The sequence below is a fragment of the Centroberyx gerrardi genome, chromosome 11, assembly GCF_048128805.1.
Source record: "Centroberyx gerrardi isolate f3 chromosome 11, fCenGer3.hap1.cur.20231027, whole genome shotgun sequence".
Taxonomy (NCBI): domain Eukaryota; kingdom Metazoa; phylum Chordata; class Actinopteri; order Beryciformes; family Berycidae; genus Centroberyx; species Centroberyx gerrardi.
This window is the reverse complement of record NC_136007.1, coordinates 18582509-18604790: the sequence shown is the minus strand read 5'-3', so window position 1 is coordinate 18604790 and position 22282 is coordinate 18582509. Positions and strand designations below refer to the sequence as shown.

The following is a 22282-nucleotide window of genomic DNA, read 5'->3' as shown; positions in this document are numbered from 1 at the left end:
GGCCCTAAGGAGGAGAAGCGGAGGGGAGAGGGGGGTGAGTGAGGAGGAGAGAGTGAAAGGGAATAGAGAGGGATGGAGGGGGCAGGAAAAAACAGAGAGAGGGGGAATCGAGAGGGAAGTGGAAAGAGAATGAGGGACCATATTAAGGAGGGAAAAAAAAAAGAGTGAAATGAGTGGGACATTCACCCTAGCAGAGCCAGGGAAATAATACAGAGAGGCAATCAGAGAAAATGGAGGCATAATATCCCCGCGCTGCATAATCTCCACAGATTCAAGCATAATGCATAATCTCCACAGGTTCAACAATACACCATGTGCCCTAATTTTGAGCCAATTACATAGTGTGTGTCGTTTGGTTTGCGTGTGTATATGTGTATGGAGGTGACGGGGAGGGGCTTGAATGAGCGGGTGAGTGACATTTGGATGGGTCGGTGGGCGATGGCGTTTCTTCCAAAGGTAGCAGACAGCTGGGGTCTCCATACAACAACCCCCCACCCCCACCTCCTCCCTTGGCTTCTATATACTCTAATGCCCTTCACTGACCAGATTAAAGCCCAAATGACAAACGCACACAGGCTGGAAACATCTGTTCTGGAACACACTGTCCATTCCTCCCCATGCTGAGCTCTGTTGGTCACTCCTCAGTTCCAGTCCCCATGCGGACAACATCTGCAGCGATGGACTAGTGCACATTAGCTACTGGAGCATGACACTAAGCTAGCCCACTAACCATGAGAGCATTATCCTCTACGCAGGCACACTTTTGCTTTTTTAAAAGTGGGTTCCACGTTGCTGTCTCCTATTTGATCAAATGGATAACACCTGCAATCTATAAAGCGATAGTCCTGTGATAGCCATTCGAGTCCCATCCAAACTTTACTGTACATAGAGCTTAGTTGGAGTCTTTTATCTTAACAGTGGGGCACAGTGGCTCATTGGTGTTTGGATCTCGCTACCATGGGTTTCCTTATCTCTAATAGCCAAACAACAGGCTGTGTTTTTCTTGTGGAGAAAAGGGGCATGGGGGTTTATAAATTTGGTCTCAGCACTGATGTTCCCCTGCGCCCCCTCTCTCTTTTTCCCTGCCACTTGGCTTGAAGGGTAAAAGGGATGCTGGGAGAAAAGGGAAAGAAACAGGAAATGGGGAGTTGTGGCTCCTATGATCTGCTGTATGCTGCTATTGTGCAACATCCACTTCGCCTTGTTCTGCCTGCTTCATTTCAGGCTATAACGACACTTCTTCCTATATAGCAGCTACACCAATCTCTTCTGTGACTAAAAAGCACTGGTTGTGAACTAGATGGCCTTTTTCAACTGTGAGGTAGTATTTTGCTGGCCATCCTATACTTACAACCACCTTCTCCTGTTTAGCTATGAAATTTCACTATTGCATCAAATGCAATAGCACAGTGTGCCACCTAGGAGCATTAATTGTGACTATTAAAAGTGACTTTTAAGTATGAAGTCAAGCCAGAAGAGGATTGGTCTTCTAGCTTACAAAGTATGTGCTTTCCATCAGTTTTTGTTCAGATGAGTCCCTTGTACAACTTCTATGGAGGACATGGAATCATTACAGCATGCAGACTAGCCATTGATGCACAGAAAAAACATGAGGAAGGCACCAGACCCTTGATAACAACCCACAGACACCAGAAAGGTGAGTAAATGCATGCACAATAGGAACAAATAGCCATGTTAAAGGATCGCTGAGGCTAGGGGATGTCAGCGGGTTGAGGAAACAGACATCGAAGGACATGCGGTGATGGAAGTGAGGAAATGAGGCGGTGATGGAGCGAGGAGAGTGACGAGGACCTTGGGGAGTATGTAAGGGACTTACTGGGGAAAATGTGAAGTCAGAAGAGGCGAGGCTGCGTGAGTGAATGAGAGATGAGGTGAGTGTAATGAGAGTATTTGGCGTAGAGGAAGGGGAGGAGGAGAAGAAGGTGAGGGCTCTGATTAAGTAAGGGATGCAGTAGGATCCCCCCATCTGCCCTAGCACCACCTAACAGTAACCATTGCTTGCCTCGATGGATACATGGAGAACACCTAAAGGAAACAGACACATGTTAAATGAGCGATGGGGTGGAATCTTGTTTGCCGTCATGTCGTAATTGCGTCCTGTATAACAGTGGAGAATGAACTGACACACATAGGGTGCAGCACTTAGGGCAGGATGGGGATTGGCAGGTACACGAGGCGGCGACAGCCCACATAAAGTTGCTCACTCTCCCTCATGCTGAGAGGTTATTCAGGAAATGACCCAGCAAGGTAAAAAGCAAGAGAAAACAGATGCTTGTGTGTATGGGATTGGGGGGATAGGAGAGACGAGAGCTACTACGTACAGTGGATTTCATGAATTAATCAGGCTTGCGGATGTTCCTCCCTTTTTACTCACTGGGGTGTATACTGGGGAAGTCTGATGTCATCTTACTGCCGGCTCTGTCCACTCTTTGTGAATTAGACGGTGTGATGGATTGAGTGGTTCATGATTCCAGGGGTGGACTGATGTGACGGAGGTGAATGACTGGGCGAAGGGAAGTCTGGTACGCGACGCTTGGCAGTTAAAACAGTGGCTTGGCCTAGATGGGATGGAATGTAGGGTAGGCCACATGAATAATAAACCAACTACAGAGCCCCTCTGGCTGGCTGGTGATGTTCTTCACTCTCAGCGCCTCAGCCAGAAAGGAGACCACTGAAGGGAGGGGAGGGAATCACTCCAATTAGTGGCATTATGCCCTGAAAAGACAAGTGTATCTTGAACACAATGTATAGGTTCCCCCACGGCTTAGTATAGCAGAAATATACTGAAGGATAATAGATTTGTAATAGCTTCAGAATGCCCCAAAGTTCCTGGATGGTTTTAATGCGGCTGCCACTTTCACTGGGTAACAAAACTGCCTTAACACACACTCTTATCCATATGCCAAGACTAGAGTCAGCCTGCCTTTCCCTAAATGCATTGTTATATTTTATCCGATACTCTCCCATCCATCAGAGCCCATTGAAAATTGAACACATCATGTAGAGTTCATGCAGAGAATGCACTTCAATCAAAACTGTACAGCAACAATTATGATCCATTATCATTCTGCTGAGAGACACATGATTTAGCTTTGTCACACTCAGATGCACACACTATATGAGCACACACAATCACACACACATGAGCACAGGCACTTACGCCTTTGTGCACGTACACGTGTGCACGCACGCACTCACATACACACACAATATGAGCACACATGCACACTAGGGGTGGTTAAAAAAACAATTTACTAATGTGATTTTATTTTTTTATTTTTTTCTGACTATAATCCTTTCTGCAAATCCTAATATTGATACTTGACATTATCTAACAGTTATAAAACAAGGCCAGATGTAACTTCCTGTTTTCATGAAGGCAGCTCCTGCAGCTCCAATAAATGACACCGGCAATAATTTTAAAGCTGTATCTGTAGTAATGCGGAGGACCAATTCAAGGTCTGTTAAGGGAGTAGCTTAAGCCAGTGCCAACTAGTTTTAAAGGAGATATATAGGCATATTTCAGATTCAAATGTTTGCATTAAATCTATTATTGCCTAATAAAAAGCAACAGAGAAATATACAACTGCAGTTTTGATTCAAATCTTGTATCAGAATAGTCAGATGATACACTGTATGGTTTGTGACCACATAACCACAATATACTGTACTGAAAGACAGACAATGTAATGTAATGGATCTGTATCATATTGCAATCCATTATATTGAAATTGGATTGTAAGCCAAATCCCAGTCCAAACCTGTGCACACAATCATACAACGTGTATGGGTGCATGTTAATTTGTGTATGTGTTTGTCAAGCATACTGCTAACAAAGAGGATAATGTGTTTGATTAGTCTTTAATAAATCTTAGTTAAGAACTACTGACTTTTTTTCAAACCGCATTATCCAGGGATGTTTTCTGAGCGTACAAACACATCTGGGATCAGTAAAACCACAGTCTTCTGCTGGACAATGAGTTCCAGTGAAGCAGTAAATGCCTTACTCAAGGGCACTTTGACAGTAAACATCATTTCTTTCCGCTGTATTAGAAGTAACCGCAGTCAAATGGGGAGCGGGTAGCTGGCAGCAGCACCGTTGTTTTTGCTTTCTATCTGTGGGTGGGACACCTCAGATAGACAGGAATGTTATGTTAATTGGTTTGTTCTATAGCAACAGGGATATCGAATCGCATGCTATCAAAGATGCTTGTAAACAGCTTGACCAGAATAAGACTTTTAGCTGGGTTACTCGTGCATGTAAACATAGTCACTGTTACACTGATGGATGGCTAAGGCACTGGGGCACCGCGCCTCCTGTCATTATTGGGCGTTTCGTTGAACACAGCCTCTAGGAACCCAGCAGCTAAAGAAAGTACATATCATTTACTACTGCAATCACTTCTTGATGGGGAAATGGATGTGCTGGATGGTGATAGGGTAGGACAATTGAGGAAAATCATATACAGGAAAGTGAGAAGGGGTAGTGCAAAATAGAGACATTCAAATGAAAGTCAAATAACCCATTTTCAAAGCATCAACACCCATTTTCATTGCAGATATTCACATTCTCTAGAGTGACATCACAACCAAAAAGCAAATATATATATACACATGCACAGCTAATAAAATTTTCATTTGCCTCAAAATTGCCTTTTGGGGATTTTTTTTCTGAGATCTACTGAAAGAAATTCTGTAAATTACCAAATTCAAATGTCATAAAAATCTAATGTAAAAAATATTCACCTGCATTGTTTTTTTTTTTTTTGTTATTTGACTCTATAATTTGGTTAATATTTGTTGTAATAAGTTACTGATAGTTCCTCTTTTGGCTGTAGTAACCCTAACCCTAATACATTATGAAATAAAAATGTAATAACTTTATATCTTGAAATTATGTATACAGAGAGTTGTTTCTTCAAGGAATAAGAAAGCACAAGCTACAGTATAACATAGTATATAGCTAGTTAGTATGCTTATTCACACCAGGCATATGCTCTCGCCAACCAACTGTAAGAAAGTGCACCAGAGCTCTTAAAGGTGTTTGCATGGTCCAATTAACACCAGATGCTAGCCCTTAGCTAACTTACCGAACCTCATAATGCACAGACCTCCAAGGAGTGAGCATGGTCCAGTTAGCACCAGATGCTAGCCCCTTATCTCACTGTCTTCAGCCAAAAAAATAAGCATAAATTTGTTCCACTGGCATGCCTTGGTCACCACTATATTTGCATTGTAATAAGCAGACCACCTAAAACAGAAAAAAAAAAATAAAGTCCTCTATATGACTTCAATGCTGTGTGAAGGCAGTTGTTATAGGCAACTTTACTAATGTCTGACATTGCAACATTAACACCTAATAAAAAAGAATGATCAGAAACGTAAATAATGCTACTCAATAATGTTGTATAATGCAATGGCTACTTCATCACCCATAAAACAGGCAAATGTGTTACTATAATAATGATTCACTGCTTTGGATAGCAATTACAGCAAGCACCCACAAATGCAAATAGTCCACAGGGACTCGACCACTCTAATTCCAGAGCGAGAACATCCACACCAATCAGCCACATACATTATGGCAGGATTGTGGCTTTACAGCTACTGTGAACACAATGTTTGTTAACCTTAAAAAAAATATTTTAGGTCTTCTCTTTGCCATTTCTTTGTCAAATGGTGGAGCTTGTCTGTGGTCTCCACCGCTCTCATTAATTATCCTTTTCATCCTAAAGGCTTTTACAGAATTAAACTCTCTAACAGCTCAGGTATAGTAGAAGCTTTCTACATCTTTGTCTTTTGTGCCTGTGCTGGGAAGATAGCTATTCTACCATAAATCCAACTGGATACACATCAATGAAAGAATAGAAAACGCTAATATTTATCTTAAGTCTTTACCCTTATCTCAATGCACTTTTCCATTCATATACATAAATGCTTCAACTGAAAATGCCAAGGGTTGGATGGAGTCTCCATCATATTATCCTAAATTTCCTTTTCCCCCCACAATGAAATTAGGAGAGGAGTATGGATTGTTCTCCTTCTGTCCATTTATTCCTTCATTCATCTGACAGGCACACTGAGCTACCGCTGATCGGATTATGGCAAAACTTGGAGGAATGATGCATCTCACTACAAAATTACACTGATGTGGCCCAAGGGGGGAACTACACTGTTTGACACCACTGATAAGATTTTAATGAAACATGGGAGAACGATGTAGCTCACCACTGCATTTTGCCATTTTCCAAATCACACTGATTAGCCCAAAGGGGGCACAACAAGTACAAGTCAATCAAGGTGACTGAGGGGGACTGCATTCATTGGAGACTAGATTGTATTGTCATTTCTAAATTATAAATCAATGAATTTATGATGTGAAAATGACTTTCAATGGTATGATGAATGCATAATTACGACACAGGCGATGAGAACACAGCACAAATTTGAAGTTTTCTCATATCATTTCAGTTGGTGAAATTTGTCGAGAGAAAGCCATGCCACTCTCTCTTCCTCAACAGTTGAGAAAGATCGGTTCACACCAGCTGGGTTCGCAAAACTCGACAAGAGGAGGGCAGCGGAAGGCAAGCAGGGGATAAGTACACAAGAGGGCTGTTGGACTGGCAACAGATGGTGCAGCGCGGCCAACCTATCTCCTCACAGAAAACATCTTCAATCTGCCTCTGAACATACAGGACTGGCAGGCGCCAAGTTCGGAAGTTGTCAATGGATGAGAGTGAAATGCAGGATTAATGGCAATTTGCCACTTGCCAAATACTAGAGAATGCCTTCCAATAGCAGCCCTACTAAACCTTAAGTGGTGTATTAGCGCTCTCACCGCTATATGCTAAAGAGTTGCTGAATAATGACTCATCACAACTTGAACCCTGGTATCACAGCAACTACAATCTCATCCAGAACCCATAGGCATGGATCTATGCAATGCTTGAACAGGCGCAGATACTAATCTACTAACCATGTGACTCATGTCAGTTGTAATGCACAAAAATGGAGGCGCAGATAAATCAAATGGCTTCTTCTATATGATGTACTGAGCAAGCGAGAGAGCGCTATTTAATGCCTGGAGAAAGCATGTCTTCGCTTCTAAAATGATGTCAAATTAGACTATTGTTGTGTGGTCTACAACATAGCACGGCACAAAGGAATGCCTATCACTGAGGAGAACAGAGAGACAAGGGAGCGCAGAATGAAGAAGAGGAGGACGATTTCTCACCAGGGAATGGAAGGCACACAACAGAAGGTTTAATTTAGATTCTTTTCTTAGGACCATTTTGTTTTGACAGTGAACTCAAATAATAATAATACAAAAAACAAACTAATCTTAATGCTTCACTTCTCCCAAAGCAGAAATGGCCAAAGTTCTTACAAATTTTGAATTTAATTAAACAGTTCACAAAATATATAGGACACTTCATGGCTTAGCAGTCAATAATTTATTTCCCAGTCCTTTTTAAGGTCATTTTTAAGGCCTAATTAAGCACAGCACTGGAGGTATGGTGGCTCGGTGGTTAGCACTGTTGCCCTTTCTGTGTGGAGTTTGCATCTTCTCCCCCTGTTCACGTGGGTTGCCTTCCACATTCCAGAAGACATGTAAGTCAAGTGGATTGGAGACTCTAGAGTGTGAATGATTATCTGTGTTAGCCCTGTGAAGGGCTGGTGACCTGTCCAGGGTGTTTCCTATGTATGCTGGGACAGGCTCCAACCCAAATTGTGCCCCGTATCTCATTTGCATGGCAGGTACTAGTAAATTGGGTGCAAAATAGGTGACAGCTGCGATGTGTGTTTTTCATTATGGGCTGCTCTTTGTAGATCTGGGCTCAGTGTCCTCAACTGCAGATCAACACCATATTTCAATGAAGGAATCACAAGCACAAGCTCAATGACCATTCTACTACAATTTCAAAAAACTGCCTGGTGTGCTAGTTAATCTCTAGCTGTTACATCAAAATAGGTAATACTTAACATAGTGCACTAGCAAAAACAATCCAGACATTAGCTGTATCTGCTACTCTGTCTGCTTGGTTTGCTTGGCTGGCTGAGACAATGAAGATTTGATTGATGACTGTCTGGCTCTACTTTTAATACACTTAGCAGAGTCAAAGAGAAGAGGACTAACGGGGCGTCTTTTTTTTTAGTTTTGTACTCATCAACACCCTTGCATCCGTCGCCTCTCCCCCATGCCTCCCCTCAACACATCATCATTTATGTCCCATCTTATAACTACGAGGGAGCCGTTCTAATTCCATCAACAGCCACTCACTCTGATGATTAGTGCCAGGCCGCTGGTGGCCTGGAGGTCGCACAGTTGTTTGTGGATGTTGGTCTGAAATAGAGCTCAGCTGCAGTGTTTGACTACACAGACTGAGGATGTGAAAAGCTGGCTTGGTGGCTGGCTGACTGGGTGTGACTGTGGACATTGACAGCAGGTGACTGTTGATATTAAAATAATATACTGGGCTGCGCTGACAAAACAGTGAGAGCCAACTGACATGGTGCAACAGTATCATATACTCAATAGTTCTCATTTATCAAGCAAAAATATGAAACCATCTAATAATAAATAGACATGCCCTCATTTCTCTGCGAAATGGGTGATCCTATCATTTGTGTCGAATATGTGTACAGCCAGACAGGAAATATAATTTAGACAAGGGTGAAAATGCCCCAGAACTGTACCCAGTGACGGTCTATTGGTTAAAATCCCTGGCTCTGGACCCACATGTGCTCCTGCTAGACTAGGATCAAATTCACCAGAATCTTCTCTCCTGTGTCTCCTTCTCTGCTTTCTTACTGTCAGTCTCAGGAAAGAAAAAAAGCCCCACAATGCTTATATGGGGTTAGTTCCGCCATTTCCAAGTATGGCAAGCAATGCGTGCAAGGAGAGGCTAATCCCAAGTCAGCCTTAACTACCGGTAACCTGCACCCTCCCAGTGCGAGCCACTTTCCCTGTAAATGCACCATGCCAAATAATGTATATGCTGCAATATTTTGCAGTGATGAAATAACCATGCAGGCCTTAACTGAAATCTGATAATGTTTTAATGGACCTTTGAACTGTAATGGAGTGAGAGGACGAGCAGATATTAAAATACCTAAAAATTAATGTGTTGAAGCTGTGAATGAATTAATAAAGGAGAAAGATGAACATGGTGAGGAAAAAAACACCCCTATGCACCACCTACTAATCTACAAACATAATGCTAGAAGAAATATACTATTTTGCAAGCCTTTCTATAGACTGCCGGGCATGAGCTCTACCAAACAACTTTTCCAGAAGATAAACTGGTTTGTTTGGGTAGAGCTTGATTAATTTATAAGACAAGCAAATGGGATATATTATTTGATTTTAGGCTGCTATAGCTATAGATTTGCCTGGCAGTTAAGAGATCAGCATAATTTACATGTTCTAAGGTTTGATACCATCTGTGGTGTTTCACATCACTTGAAATGATTAATGTTCCTTCAAATTTCAGGAAGAATAAAGCTCTTAAAATGCACAATAAACCACAAAAATTGAGCTTGTGCTGCAAAAATCTCCCCAGGGGAGTAGCAACCCTCTAGCTAGCTACTTTTTCTAAGCCACTGGTTATTCTATACACTTGTGAGACACAATGCTACAGCCTATTAGAAAATTATAGGATGTGTGTGGATTACTAAGGAAACAGACCATTTCGAGCTAGGCTCTCTGTCAGAACATCCCCACAGCACTTTGGTCTACCCGCTTGCTCCCACCCGCAGCATCGCATGACAACTTTGGCTGCAGAAACACTGGCAGGCTCTGTGGCCCCTGAAGGAGTCATGCGATTATGCAGCCAGTAGCCATGATATTCTGAATTACACTAAAGACTAAAGGCTGCCTTGATTTTACTCTCTTTTTTCTTGTAAGACAACTCCAGAAAAAAGCATCCTACTGGCACTGCCTGCACAGGAGGAGACAAAACACAACAAAATAAATTAGTGTCTGTTATTTGAGCTAGCAAGCGAGATCAACACTTTAGGTTTATTAGTGGGAAAAGATGTGAACAAGATATTTGTTTGTAACCAATTCCAGCTAAATTGCAAGCTAAAGATGAGCTGTCACTATCAGTGAGCATCACCAATATTTACAGGGGAAACAAAATAATGGAAACATGAAAAAGGACTTTAAATTTGAAGCAACTAAATCACAATTACAAAGGCTATGCAGTGATCATGCAGTGTCATTTAGCAGTACTGTATGTGTCAGCTTTCAAAGAGGTGCGACAATCACCATGTTTATATGCAAGTTTTCAAAGCAACATGAGGCAACTAACAGAGTTCCAAAGAGGCCAAATAGTTGGTACCTGAATTGCAGGTGCATTGGTCATAAAAACTGCAAAATTATCTAATGTGACAAGGGAAACGTATTGACAAACTACACCAGCAAGAAGATCAGTTGTCGCAAATCGAAGCTCACCGACAGAGATAAGTGGACACTTAACAGGATTGTTGCTCAACACCACAAAACTATGATCTCAAAAATTACAACAGAATTGAATCACCACCTCTGTGACACAGTCCACACAAAAACTGTGTGTTGTGAGATTCACAAAGCTGGTATTTGTAGCAGGGTTGCCATTCAGAAACTGCTTGTTTCAAAGACCAATGCACAAAGACACATATGGAGGTGTAAGGAGTACAAAACCTGAACCCTATCCGGATGGGTTTACGTTTGAAGAAAGCCAAAGGAAGCCTTCAACCCACAATGTCTGTTGACAACTGTTAAACATGGTGGCGGATCTGTAAAGATATGGGCAGCCACACTATGATGGACAGGTGCACCCTATGGTGCAAAACAGTGTTCCTTCCTTCCCCATACACACTGGTAAATATATTCAAGAATGGCTTCATGAACACCAGGATGAAGTCAAACGCCTTCCACCCCCCAAACACCAGATCTAAATATCATTGAACCTTTATGGGAAGTAGATCCTCCTAGATCCTCAAAGAAGAGCTGAAGGGTTTCCTACTTGAAGAATGGTCCAATGGTCCAATATCCATATATGCACACAGTGTATGACAGCATTTCAAGGAAAACTGAAGCTGTTCTGAAGACATAATGTGGCCCTATTCCTTATTAGATACTTGATATTTAGTTACTTGATATTAGGTACTTGATATTTATATTTAGGTACTTGATATCGGGTGCTTGATATTTATTTTACCCCCTGTATGTGTTGCTCATACATAAGGCCCTCTCTTCCAGAAGTAGAAACTAAAGAACCAAGATTAATTCATAATGCCATCAAGACACCAAAATGCAGCTCCTCCACTGACAATGAATATGTGACGTGAGCTCAGAAAATGAATTCAGAATCCTTGTTTGAGCTGCAAAATACAAATGAGCTTTATTGTATTGTAAGAGCAACCAGAAAATGTGCCCATATCCCCACAAAATCACTCCGACGCCGTCATTGTGTTCACAGAGTCGGTCTTCAATTCATTCAATCAATGGAGTCAGTGGCACAGCTCCAGCATTTGTCTCTTGACATTACCAAGACAGTTTTGGGCCTTTGGTTTCTTTTGAGGAAAGATTTATTCACCAACTCAAATCAAGGCTGCACTGTTCAAGATGTTAATAATACAATGTAAAATCCGGTTCCAGTGAAACAGGGATAGTGCTATAGTAGCTGTACTTTGGTACTAGATAGGTATCAACCAGCATATCAAACAGCACAATGTCTCATTTTACAACTGTAAGTCATTTACACTGGAAAGAAGTATTGCAATGAAGTACCCCCCAAACACACACACACACACACACACATTCATGTCCACACATAGATGTATGGGTGCATACACACACAGTTGTCTTGTTTGAAGACAGATTTGTGTGTCCTCTCAAATACCTGCCAACTCCTGACTCATAAGCATTTCCAGGACAGTTGGGCAGTATTGATTACAAAGAGGGGGAAGGAAACAGTAGCAGTAATAGAGGAGGAGAGAAGAGAAAAGTGTCTAATATGGGAAAGGCAATAAGACAAAGAGAGGATGAGGATGCACAAAAATGATGATGATGTCTTGACTCAGTAGCTATTAGGCTCCGCGGACAGAGCCGTTATCGCAGGCATTTAATTTCTGTTTCATGTGCTCCTACTCAACCCAAACAGCACAAGTTGCAACAGTGCCATAGTGACCATAAGGCGAGAGAAAGAAAGACAAAGAGAAAGAGAAAGAAACATGGAGGAAAAATTCCCCTCCTAAACTCTCAACACGGGAAAGTATCACACTCAAGCCATCAGGTCATGCATTTCCTAAAGTTGTCCATTTAATAACACTGAAAACAGGACTGAAAGTATTTCCGTGGGTATATGAGAATGCTTGGATAAGTAAATGTTTTGTAAATTCAAAATCATGCACAATTTACTGTTTGTGTAATGCATCTCTGAAAGAGCGAGAGAGAGAGAGACCGGGAGAGACTGTGTGGGTGTTTGTGTGTGCATGCATGTATATTTGTGTGTGCGTGCGAGCGTGTGTGTGTGCATCTTGTTCATGGCAAGGAATCAGCTCAGTTTAGCACATAATGGAAATGTGAATAGCCCAGAGCGCCTCTCTCCCACACAGGGAGAGAACTGGCTGGGAGCAGGCTGCATCTTTCCAAATCCAAACAGAGAAAGGGAGAGAGTAAGCTAGGTTAAAATCCTGCCCCCTTTCTCTCACTCCCTGGAGCGATTCACAGCTCTACCCATACATTACTCAAACAGGTCATCCAAACAGGTCTCTCTCGCAATCCACACACATATCCACATACATACGCACACATATATGCACATGCCTAAATATGCATGAACACACACACACACATACACACACACACAGACACACACACACACACACACACACACACACACACAGACACACACACACACTCGTAGGTTCAGTGAAAGAGGTAAAGTTTCTCATATTTTGACAGATGACATCTTGCATATGGGTAGATCTCTTAGCACACCATCCCCAAAATGTTACACTTCATTTAACACTAACTGCACCTTTTTCAGAGGCCACGTTAACAAGATTGGAGGATTTAAAAAAAAAAAAAAAAGAAAACATAGCAGCAAAACAAAGAACAATTGAATTTTAGGGCTTGTTCATTATACTTATGAGGTTATAACATATCAAAATGATGCTATATAGACACATACTGATCACTGCAAAGTGACACTATTGGGCTCATAAAGACATGAGCAAATGCACACACGCACTAACACACACACACACACACACACACACACACACACACACACACATGGACAATTCATAAAACAATAATTCAACAAAATAACTGCATTTACGGTTACCAATCCATACGCATATCACTGAAATGTACAACTACTTGAATTTTTACTTCTCCCTTCATACAGCAACAGCGTGATCCCTTTGACAAGGGCACTACCTTCATGCCCAAAGGCACATGAGCTACAGTAATGTGAGACTCAGACTTACATGCTACTTCTAGAGATGCGTTCCGGCTTACTGCCTCTCCCAGATAGTTGCGGGCCACACACACGTAGCTGCCGTCGTCAGGTTTGCTGCGTCGTCCGTGGACGATGCGTAGGAAGAAGAGGGAGCCGCTGGGCAGCAGCATGCGGTGAGAGCGGGGGTTGTCGCGGTCCGTCTCGACGCGCTCCCCATCTTTGTACCACTCCACCATGGGCGCAGGACGGCCCTCTGCCTTACAGTTGAGAGTGGCTGGTTCCCCCTTGGACACAATGAGGTCAGAGGGGTGTTCCACAATGCGGGGAGGGAAGTCCTCCTGGCGAAGACGGGACCCTGACAGAGAAAGAAAAGTGTGGAATGACCAGTTTAAGCAATAATCCGTGACATTTTCATATAAATAAAGGTCCGTCGGAGATTGGTAGAACAATAGTGATTCAACCTATACCCAGATTATGAAAGATTTTATATTTGTGGTTCTAAACACCCAGTGTCGGGTAGGTCTTTCTTGAGAAAAATCCTCTTGCACACATAAAGTGATGCGTTATGTACTACAGCAGCAGCAACAGCAGTTTGTTTGGAATAAATAGAAGAACTCAGTAGTTAGCATGACCAGTGGATAGTCACTATGGCTAAGCAGACAAAGAAAAGAGCAACACCTACAGGAACTCAAACTTCATCAACAGAAAATCTAAGGAAAAAAAAGTCGCGCAACTGCCGACATTGAATGTGAAGTGATCTTTGGGGAGTGCAGCGCAAAAATGCCACTGCAATGCCCGCCTAAATGGATTACCACTTTACAGTAAGATGATTGAGGCACATAACAGCACAGTAATATACCTTCATACCTTTGTAGACAATGCAACTCTGAAAATAGCAAGAAAGTTGAATGAATGGCCTAGAGAACACTTCATCCCTCACTGACATTGCCTTTTCACTGCCAATATACTGTAGGTACACAATATAGGTACATAAGACCGATTTGACAGCATGATGGTTGAGAAAAACAAGGTGGAATCTCACTTGTCTTTGACAGGCAAGTCGATATGTGTCAGACCCTTACTGCACTATATGCCATGTTACCACAATACACAGGCTCCAATATTTACTTTCACAGACGGGAGCCAAGGAGTCATTACATCTCATTAGCTTTTTCATTAACACGTTCCATCAAGCACTGACATCATCAAACATGTCTCAGTGGGTGTATAACAGTGGCTGCTACGCTGGATTTTTCACTATGTAATATTGTGGATGTGTAAAGTATACAATTCAAGACTCTCTCGCTCTCTTTCCTCCTCAGTGGGTACATTACTACAGTTAGGCATTATAATACGATTTTAACCTGATTAAGGAAATAGTCCAACCATAGCAAATGTCATGTAAATGCCTGATCCTGACTATCTTGATCAGAGTAAGGTCATAACCACAACCCGGTTAAGAAACCTAGATGTATTTCTGCCCAATCTTTCAATTTATTTGGCATGTGAACACCTTAACTCAATTTAATTCAGTTTTTAAAATATGCATGACTTGTGTCAAAAAGACCACAGAGGAAAGACCTGGATGCCATGGCAGTGTGTTTCTTTCCAGAAATGACAACATCACAACACTCGCATGTCATGTGTTGCATGCTACATGAGTACATTATGACATCTGTGTTAAAAAGCCTTCCTGAGAATTGTGTGCATGTAAATACACCAAGTGCATGATGTTAGACTCATCAAGACTGACATTTTGGATTTAACTGTCATAAGGCATAGAAATAAATATGCTATAAATAAATGAAAGTAAGTTAAAGTTACACGGTCTCTTGTCTTTGCCTTTGATGGTGACAAATCATGTAAATTACAATGGTAACCAGGACTAAGAATGACTACTGGCTGCTATACAGCAATGAAATAAAGCAGCAAATGTTAGCAAAATTGATGTGACAGTCTATAATGCTAAGAGGTGTGCTGATAAAAACATTCCATTAGCTGGTGCCAACACACTAAACCACTTCTGAAACCCTATAAGTCTCTTTGGGAAATAACATTACTGTTGATCCGCAAGCATGCATAAAACAAACAAAAAAAGCACAAAAAACACAAAAATACTCACCTATTCTAATTGGCAAGTCCCAAAACCCTGAGTATGGGGTGAGATTTATGCCACCAGACACCTGAATTTGAATTATGTGTTGTGAATTTTCATGTGATCAGTGAAACTGAATGTTCGTATTTGAATCAGAATTTAAAAAAATTGAACTTGTTTCAAATTCAGTTTTTCAGTTTATTCAGTTTAAATTTAATTGCAAAACAAATTCAACTAATGAAAAGCTTTCAGATTGTTGGTACTTAGGAAAAGCAGTAGTTTGCAGATATAATCAAACTAGCTACGGGATGTGATTTGTTTTATTTTTTCAGAATTATCTTGGCAAATCCAAAAATCTAACTTATGTCTATTTTTTTCCTCCCCAGTTTGTAATATAGTGACTTAGAAAATAGAAAAAAAAATACCAGGATCCTTTTTCTAAGTTCTACCATTTTTTTGTCTTGCTATCTCAATATATTGATTAGTGAGCAAGCTAATAGGCTAACAAGGAGCATATTAAACTGTAGCAACACTAGAAGGGCTCACTAGCTGCTGAGTCAAGCAGTATGTCCCCATTGGTGGAGTGGCAGTGACACTGCTTGAGCACTGTGAGGTTCTCGGTTTGTGACTGGTACCTGTTTGTTCTATTGCACACAGGCTTCGCCGGCGATTGGTTTAGCCACTCATCTAGTTGCCTCAACGCACTGGAATTTGCATGCACATACTCAGCCAACCAGGATGAGCCTACTTAGTCCTATGGCTCCTCGCCCTATATACCCCTACATAGGCGAACGAAACCTTGCTCTGCATCCACTTCTCTTGAGTGCCTGAGGACGACTACATAGCCTTGGATGGCTTCGTCTTGACACTCCACTAGCAAAGTAGGCCCAACGTGCCCGAGAATGGTCACCGTCATCGATCCCGATGAGCACCGCTTCGAGTGCCTCGGCACCGAGCATGCATCTCTGGGGATAGCGGAACTGACGGGTTACACCACCTGCCAGGCTTCTTCTGCGAGGTGCAGGCAGCGCTGGAGCCATTTCCACCAGCATGTTAGAGAATCACAGGGGAAACTCCGCTGCTGTTCTGGAATGGCCAGCCAATGGTAACTCTCATTCTGCGATCACAGGCGGAGCCCTCTAAGGAGTCACCCTGCTGCTCCATGGTCGCTGAAGACTTAGTGGATGCAGAGTAAGGGTCGCCTTACATAGGGCGAGCAGCCATAGAGCTAAGTAGGCTCATCCTGATTGGTGTAGGTGCATGCAAATTTCAGTGCACTGAGGCGACTAGATGAGTGGCTAAGCCAAGAGAGCCCCATTAGAGGGCTCCACCTGTGATCACAACTAGATTTACCATACGTAACTATCAATACTGAATGGTTTTCAGCCACAAGAGGGAAGGAATGCCCCATTGGTCCCTGTTCAAAACAAGCACAATTCCAGCGTGATTTAATTTTTTGCTCATTTTTTACATGTTCTATCCCTTTAATGTTAATTGTGACAGTTTTAACATGCATGCACCATAATTGAAGATATTTTAAAAATGTTTTGCCAAATCTTTCGGCTTCATTCACTCCCATTCAATTCCAAACAACATAAAAAACAACTCCGGAGATGTCCAATTGAATCAGTAAATCAAATCTATCACTGTGAATGTGAAGCTGACAAATGCGTTTTGCAAAGTAGCATCAGAACAATAATATCAGGCTATAAATGTTTACATTTTGAAAGAAGTTCTGGTCACTGTTTCATATTAATGTGCACATTTGTGAACCCCACGAGAGCTGAGACAAGACAGGAGTGGATGTCTTACTACCAATTTCTATTTCTGTTTCCCTGATTTCCATCTTTTCCTCTCCAAAATAAAACTTTCAACCAATTGCTAACTTGCTCTGTGGTTACGTTAGGACCCGCCTTCTGTCAATCACAACCCAGTCAAGCCAACAGACAAACCAAAACAAGACGCTTCCATCAGCTATAGTCAGTAAACTAACTTATTAGTTAACTAGATAACTTAGCTAGCCAATTTATCCCAACTGAACTTGGTCTTGACTTGGTCTTTGTCCTGTCCTACACAACTGCCTAAATAGCCTTCTACTTATAGTATATTGATAGCGTTATTGTTATGCTGTTTTGGTGAAATGAAATCAATGCCCCCCCCCCAGGCCAATCAGACATGAGTGGTCTCCCAACCCATAGTATAGAGTCAATTATCACATATCATTTGACAAAATCTGACAGATAAGAGAGCAGAAGTAAAAGCAAATGAACAGAGTGTAACCTAGCAACTAGCCGACATGCCCTTTTGATTGTATTTTGCCCATTTAAATGTAAGGAAGTACTGTATGCAGGTTATGTTCCAAAAACACATTACTTTTTATCATCATGTTTATGTGCATCATAAATTGCCCCCATCCTAAAGTAGTGAACATGCCTGGATTTTTACTATGGGCTTCACAAAGAATATTTACCAAGTCAAAAGTACTGCAAGACACCCAGTTACCAGCACATAAAACTGACAGATACCACACTTGTAAACATTAATGCTATTTACATACCAATAGCCAGGACTTGGTGTAATCATTCCTCATGCTACTAAGCTAGGGTGAGTGCCTACATGAAAACCTGGACTGGATGTTAGAGGAAACAGCACATGGTGAGAACAAGTATGTCATTGGGGTTATCAAGTGGGCACCTTTCTTCTCACAGATGATTCATTGAATTAGCCCCATGACCTCCAAAAGGCTCAAGAGTAAATTCTGGTGTTGAGGAACCACCCACCTCCACACCCACTCCCAGCATCGATCAGACTTGCACTACACTTACTACACTGACACTGCACCTGCATTGTGATTTACTATGTTTCATACTGGGGAGAAGTAGTACGAAAACACTTCCTGATGGGCGCAACAGTGTCAAGACCACAATCCTGGATATGTCTTTAAAGTACAGCTTCATTTCTACATGTAGGTGCATGCCTGTGTTACCTGTAGACAAAATTTACACAGCAAGTCAGGGGGCAAATTTCCAGGCTACATGAGTAAGCATCTTGTCCAGGGCACATTAGACATTTCAGCTATAGGACATAAGCTCCACCATCTGCCTGTGAGCAACCTCTTGTGTTGAGCCACACACACACACAATGATTATAACCCTAACTAGTAGAGATCCAGCTCCACAAGTCTCTCCAATTTCAGAGATAAGACTGTGAACTCTGAAAAAAATAGGGTTATTGCACCTTTGACAGGGTTGGATATAAGGGGAGACAACGTTGCATATGAGATAGCCTGATGGTATGAGATTGAGGGATGGACAACATTTATTCAATGGCTCTCGTTTCGGGATAGAAAAAAAAAGTTGTAGCGTGACTATCCGGACACTAAATGCCTGCCACTAGGCTTCTGCTATCTCAAAAACACATTCGCAAGGAATTATACTTGTCGAAAAGACTGAAACAATTCAAGGATGGTAAGGCGTGTATTCAGTTAATAAATGTACTAATTAGGACGGCCCTTATGAATAAATGAATACCATTTATATATCTCCCCAATTCATTAAATTGTTGGCTTTTAACAATCTCATGAATTGAGACTAAATGAGGTATTATGACTGGTATGGTGCATTTCAGATTGTAGACACAACATTAAAATAAGAGGAACAACTCATTTAAATAATGTGGGATACCATACTCAATATCTTCTTGATGCACTTGACGCACTTGAGCTGACAAGACCATGGGCTGAATAGATTTAGATCGCCGCCCATCAACGTGCTTTTTGGGGCTTAGCGTGGGGCAGCACATGTTTATTTCAACCACAAAGTAATGTTTAGACTATTAGAGGTGTTTGGAAACTTACCGTCGGTTTGGGTGTACAGCAGTCCACAGAGAAATAAATACCGTAGGAGACCCATTCTGGCATATTGGCCCTGTAAGCTTATCGGCGCATGAATTCCTCTTTTACGGCGAATCAATCAATCAATCAAACAATCAATTAATTAATCAGTCAATCCAGTTCAACCTGTGCGACCTCGCGACTATTTAGTCTTTCAAGTTAATGAACCAAAACAACTGGTTTATTGTAGACGCTGAACGAAATCATTCACATTCACATGTCCATCCTTCCTCTCCAAGAGCGCACCAGTAAGCAGCGGTCTGTTCGCCGACCCGTTGGAAATTTCTGCAGTCACCAATTGCAAACAATCACCGACGCCCATAGACACTCCAGTTTCCGACGATTTCCCCATCCGAGCTCATTCTCGTGATACTTTATCGGGTCCGACTGCGGGGAAACGCGTTCATCCTCGCGCGGGACAAGTTACGAGCTGAAAGGTGGAGATGGGATTCAGTCAGAGGTGAATAGCTGCACAGTGCAGCACGGCGCACACAGCCCCTCCTCTCTGCTCTCCTGCCCTGGGAGGATGGAGATGGCAAATGTAACCTAGGTGTAAACACTCAAACTCTCAACTCCAACACTTTGAATTCTGTGGTTAATATGCTTATCAGTGTCTCGCTTTCCTCCCTTTCTGTCCTACTTTGGACAACAATTTAACGCAAAGAGAGTAGATAAATCCACTCGAAACAGCCTTTTGTATTATCGCTGTGTGTGATCTGCTGGAATGAAAGTATGTTGTTGGCATCCTCGGACAGTTTTGTTATTGAAGTATCCTGTCATACGCCCGCCGGTTTATAAGGATTAACGTCCCTTATTGTGGATTTTTTTTTTTTATAAAAAATGTACAACCATTGTCGATGATGATCAAAATAATAGGCTAATATGTTTATTATTATTTAATTGCACAGATGCCCATCAAGTGGCTTAGGCTATAAAAATCAGTGCACAATATACAGATGGCACACTCATTAAAAACATTGTCAGTCTTCCAATGGAATTTATCTCTTCATTCTACTCTACTGTATTAATATGCATCTAGACACTCTTGAACTGTGTACACATGAAGGGCAATCTGTCAGGTTTACTTGCTCACATACAGTAACTGAAAATCAGGTCAAATCAATTGAATGCAGAGAAACACATCCATAAACAAAGGCTCTGGTCTGCAACATTGAAAATGGAACTAAAGATAGATTTGTCAGTGGAGCCATTTTGTTTATCAAAGACACAAACATGTGCATGCTCTCTCTTATGCAGAGATCTCACAGAGGAACCATTGTGCAGATTTGTTGCTGAGATTTATTCTCACATATATTTTTATTTGGTTGTCAGGTCAGATTGTCAGTATACTCCCTACTGCCAGATGGCAGAATGAGTTACTTTAAATGCACATCGTCCATTTAAACAATGCAAACAAAACCCTCCAGTTTTACTAGCCCTCATTTTATTTCCATGTTCATGGTGGGAAAAGCTGTTAAAAAGGTGTATGGCTGTAAAGAAATGGCACTTCATTCCTGCCTACTGCCTGCGGTGCTTACCCTGCCTCGTCGTCAATACTGCTCAATATTGTCAATGGCATTATAAATGCAGTGCATTGCCGTGAGATGAGAATGAGATGGGCTGTATCAGGTGCTATTGATCCACAGAGTGAAATTAAACCATTTTCGGCGCTGAATTCACGGCAGTAGATCGAATGATAATTGTGGGCGATGGCTAAACTCAGTCTGTATGATGGGGGTGTAAAGTGAACACAATCATTTAACCTGGATAGATCTCATCCATCAGAGAATGATGTTTTCGATAGAGTTTTCCTGTTAGATTGTTCTTATCACAGCATCTTCAGTCCACAGTGTAGTGGAGACCTCTTTCCTTTCAATAGCTTTTTATTATGCCTCAATTGTGCGAGCCTTCAACAAAACTGAAGTGAAGGGATCGTTAAGTGGCATTTTCACAGAAAATAGCCAGGTATCCCAGTCAAAACAATGCAGTAGAGGATTCTCATGCTAGAAGTAACAGCTCTCATTGATAGAATAAAAACGTCTTCCACATTTCATGTTGAGGGTGACCTTAAGTCCTGTCTATCAAAGGTGCAAGGAAGGGATAATAAATGTGCTTTTTCAAGAAATTAATGATGTCAAGGTGGACTTTAATGGTCCAAGAAGGAAACTTAAAAAGTATAGGTAGCTAAACATGTGGACTAATTTTTGTGGTGATATTACCCATTTTGTGGGTAAATTTTCACCTTTTTCCTTTATTTGTAGTGCAGTGGGGGTTAATATGCTGTAATGCTGCTGTTCACCATTATCTCTTAATGTTACAAAATGTAGTAACAAGTAACAAGCTCATAGCATCTCAAAGAAAACTGGGAGAGCAGCAGCAAAATAATGAACATAGTAGCAAACAGTGATTCAGGGGTTAAAGCCAAAATGGGAATGTTAAAGCCTCAATGCTGTGAGGGGTCAAGAGTTAGGGTAGAGATATCCAAAGATTGGGTTTTGACACTCTAAACAAGTGTCATAATGACTGAGCATCATCCAGCGACATTGTGACAGTGAAGAGGTAAATGCATTAATTTCTGTATGAACATTAGTCTAAATGGTGAGTGCCATCACTTGGGCCCCTCACCTGCTCTTCCTAGCCTTCTGGAGCCATTGAAACTACTCATATTAGTATTTTTGACTAGCATTATACTGACACTGGTACTACATCTAAATAACACTTAGCTCTTGCTGGCTGCTGTGGTATGAAGAATAAAGCACTGACAATCATGGGCTACGGTTACATTTGTCATGCAAATGCAATTTTTGCAATGTGATAATA

General features: G+C 41.6%; 1 protein-coding gene across 1 annotated transcript in view; it reads right to left on the bottom strand.

Annotated features, from left to right (window-relative positions):
- Nucleotides 1–19481, bottom strand: part of LOC139913267 (roundabout homolog 2-like) — an 87534-nt gene extending 68053 nt beyond the window's left edge. Inside the window, exons 1-2 of the mRNA XM_078286411.1 lie at nt 19427–19481; nt 13504–13830 (exon numbers count right to left, since the gene is read on the bottom strand). Coding sequence (XP_078142537.1) covers nt 13504–13830; nt 19427–19481 — 382 coding nt within the window. The remainder of the gene's footprint in view (nt 1–13503; nt 13831–19426) is intronic.
- Between the last annotated feature and the right edge of the window lie 2801 nt (nt 19482–22282).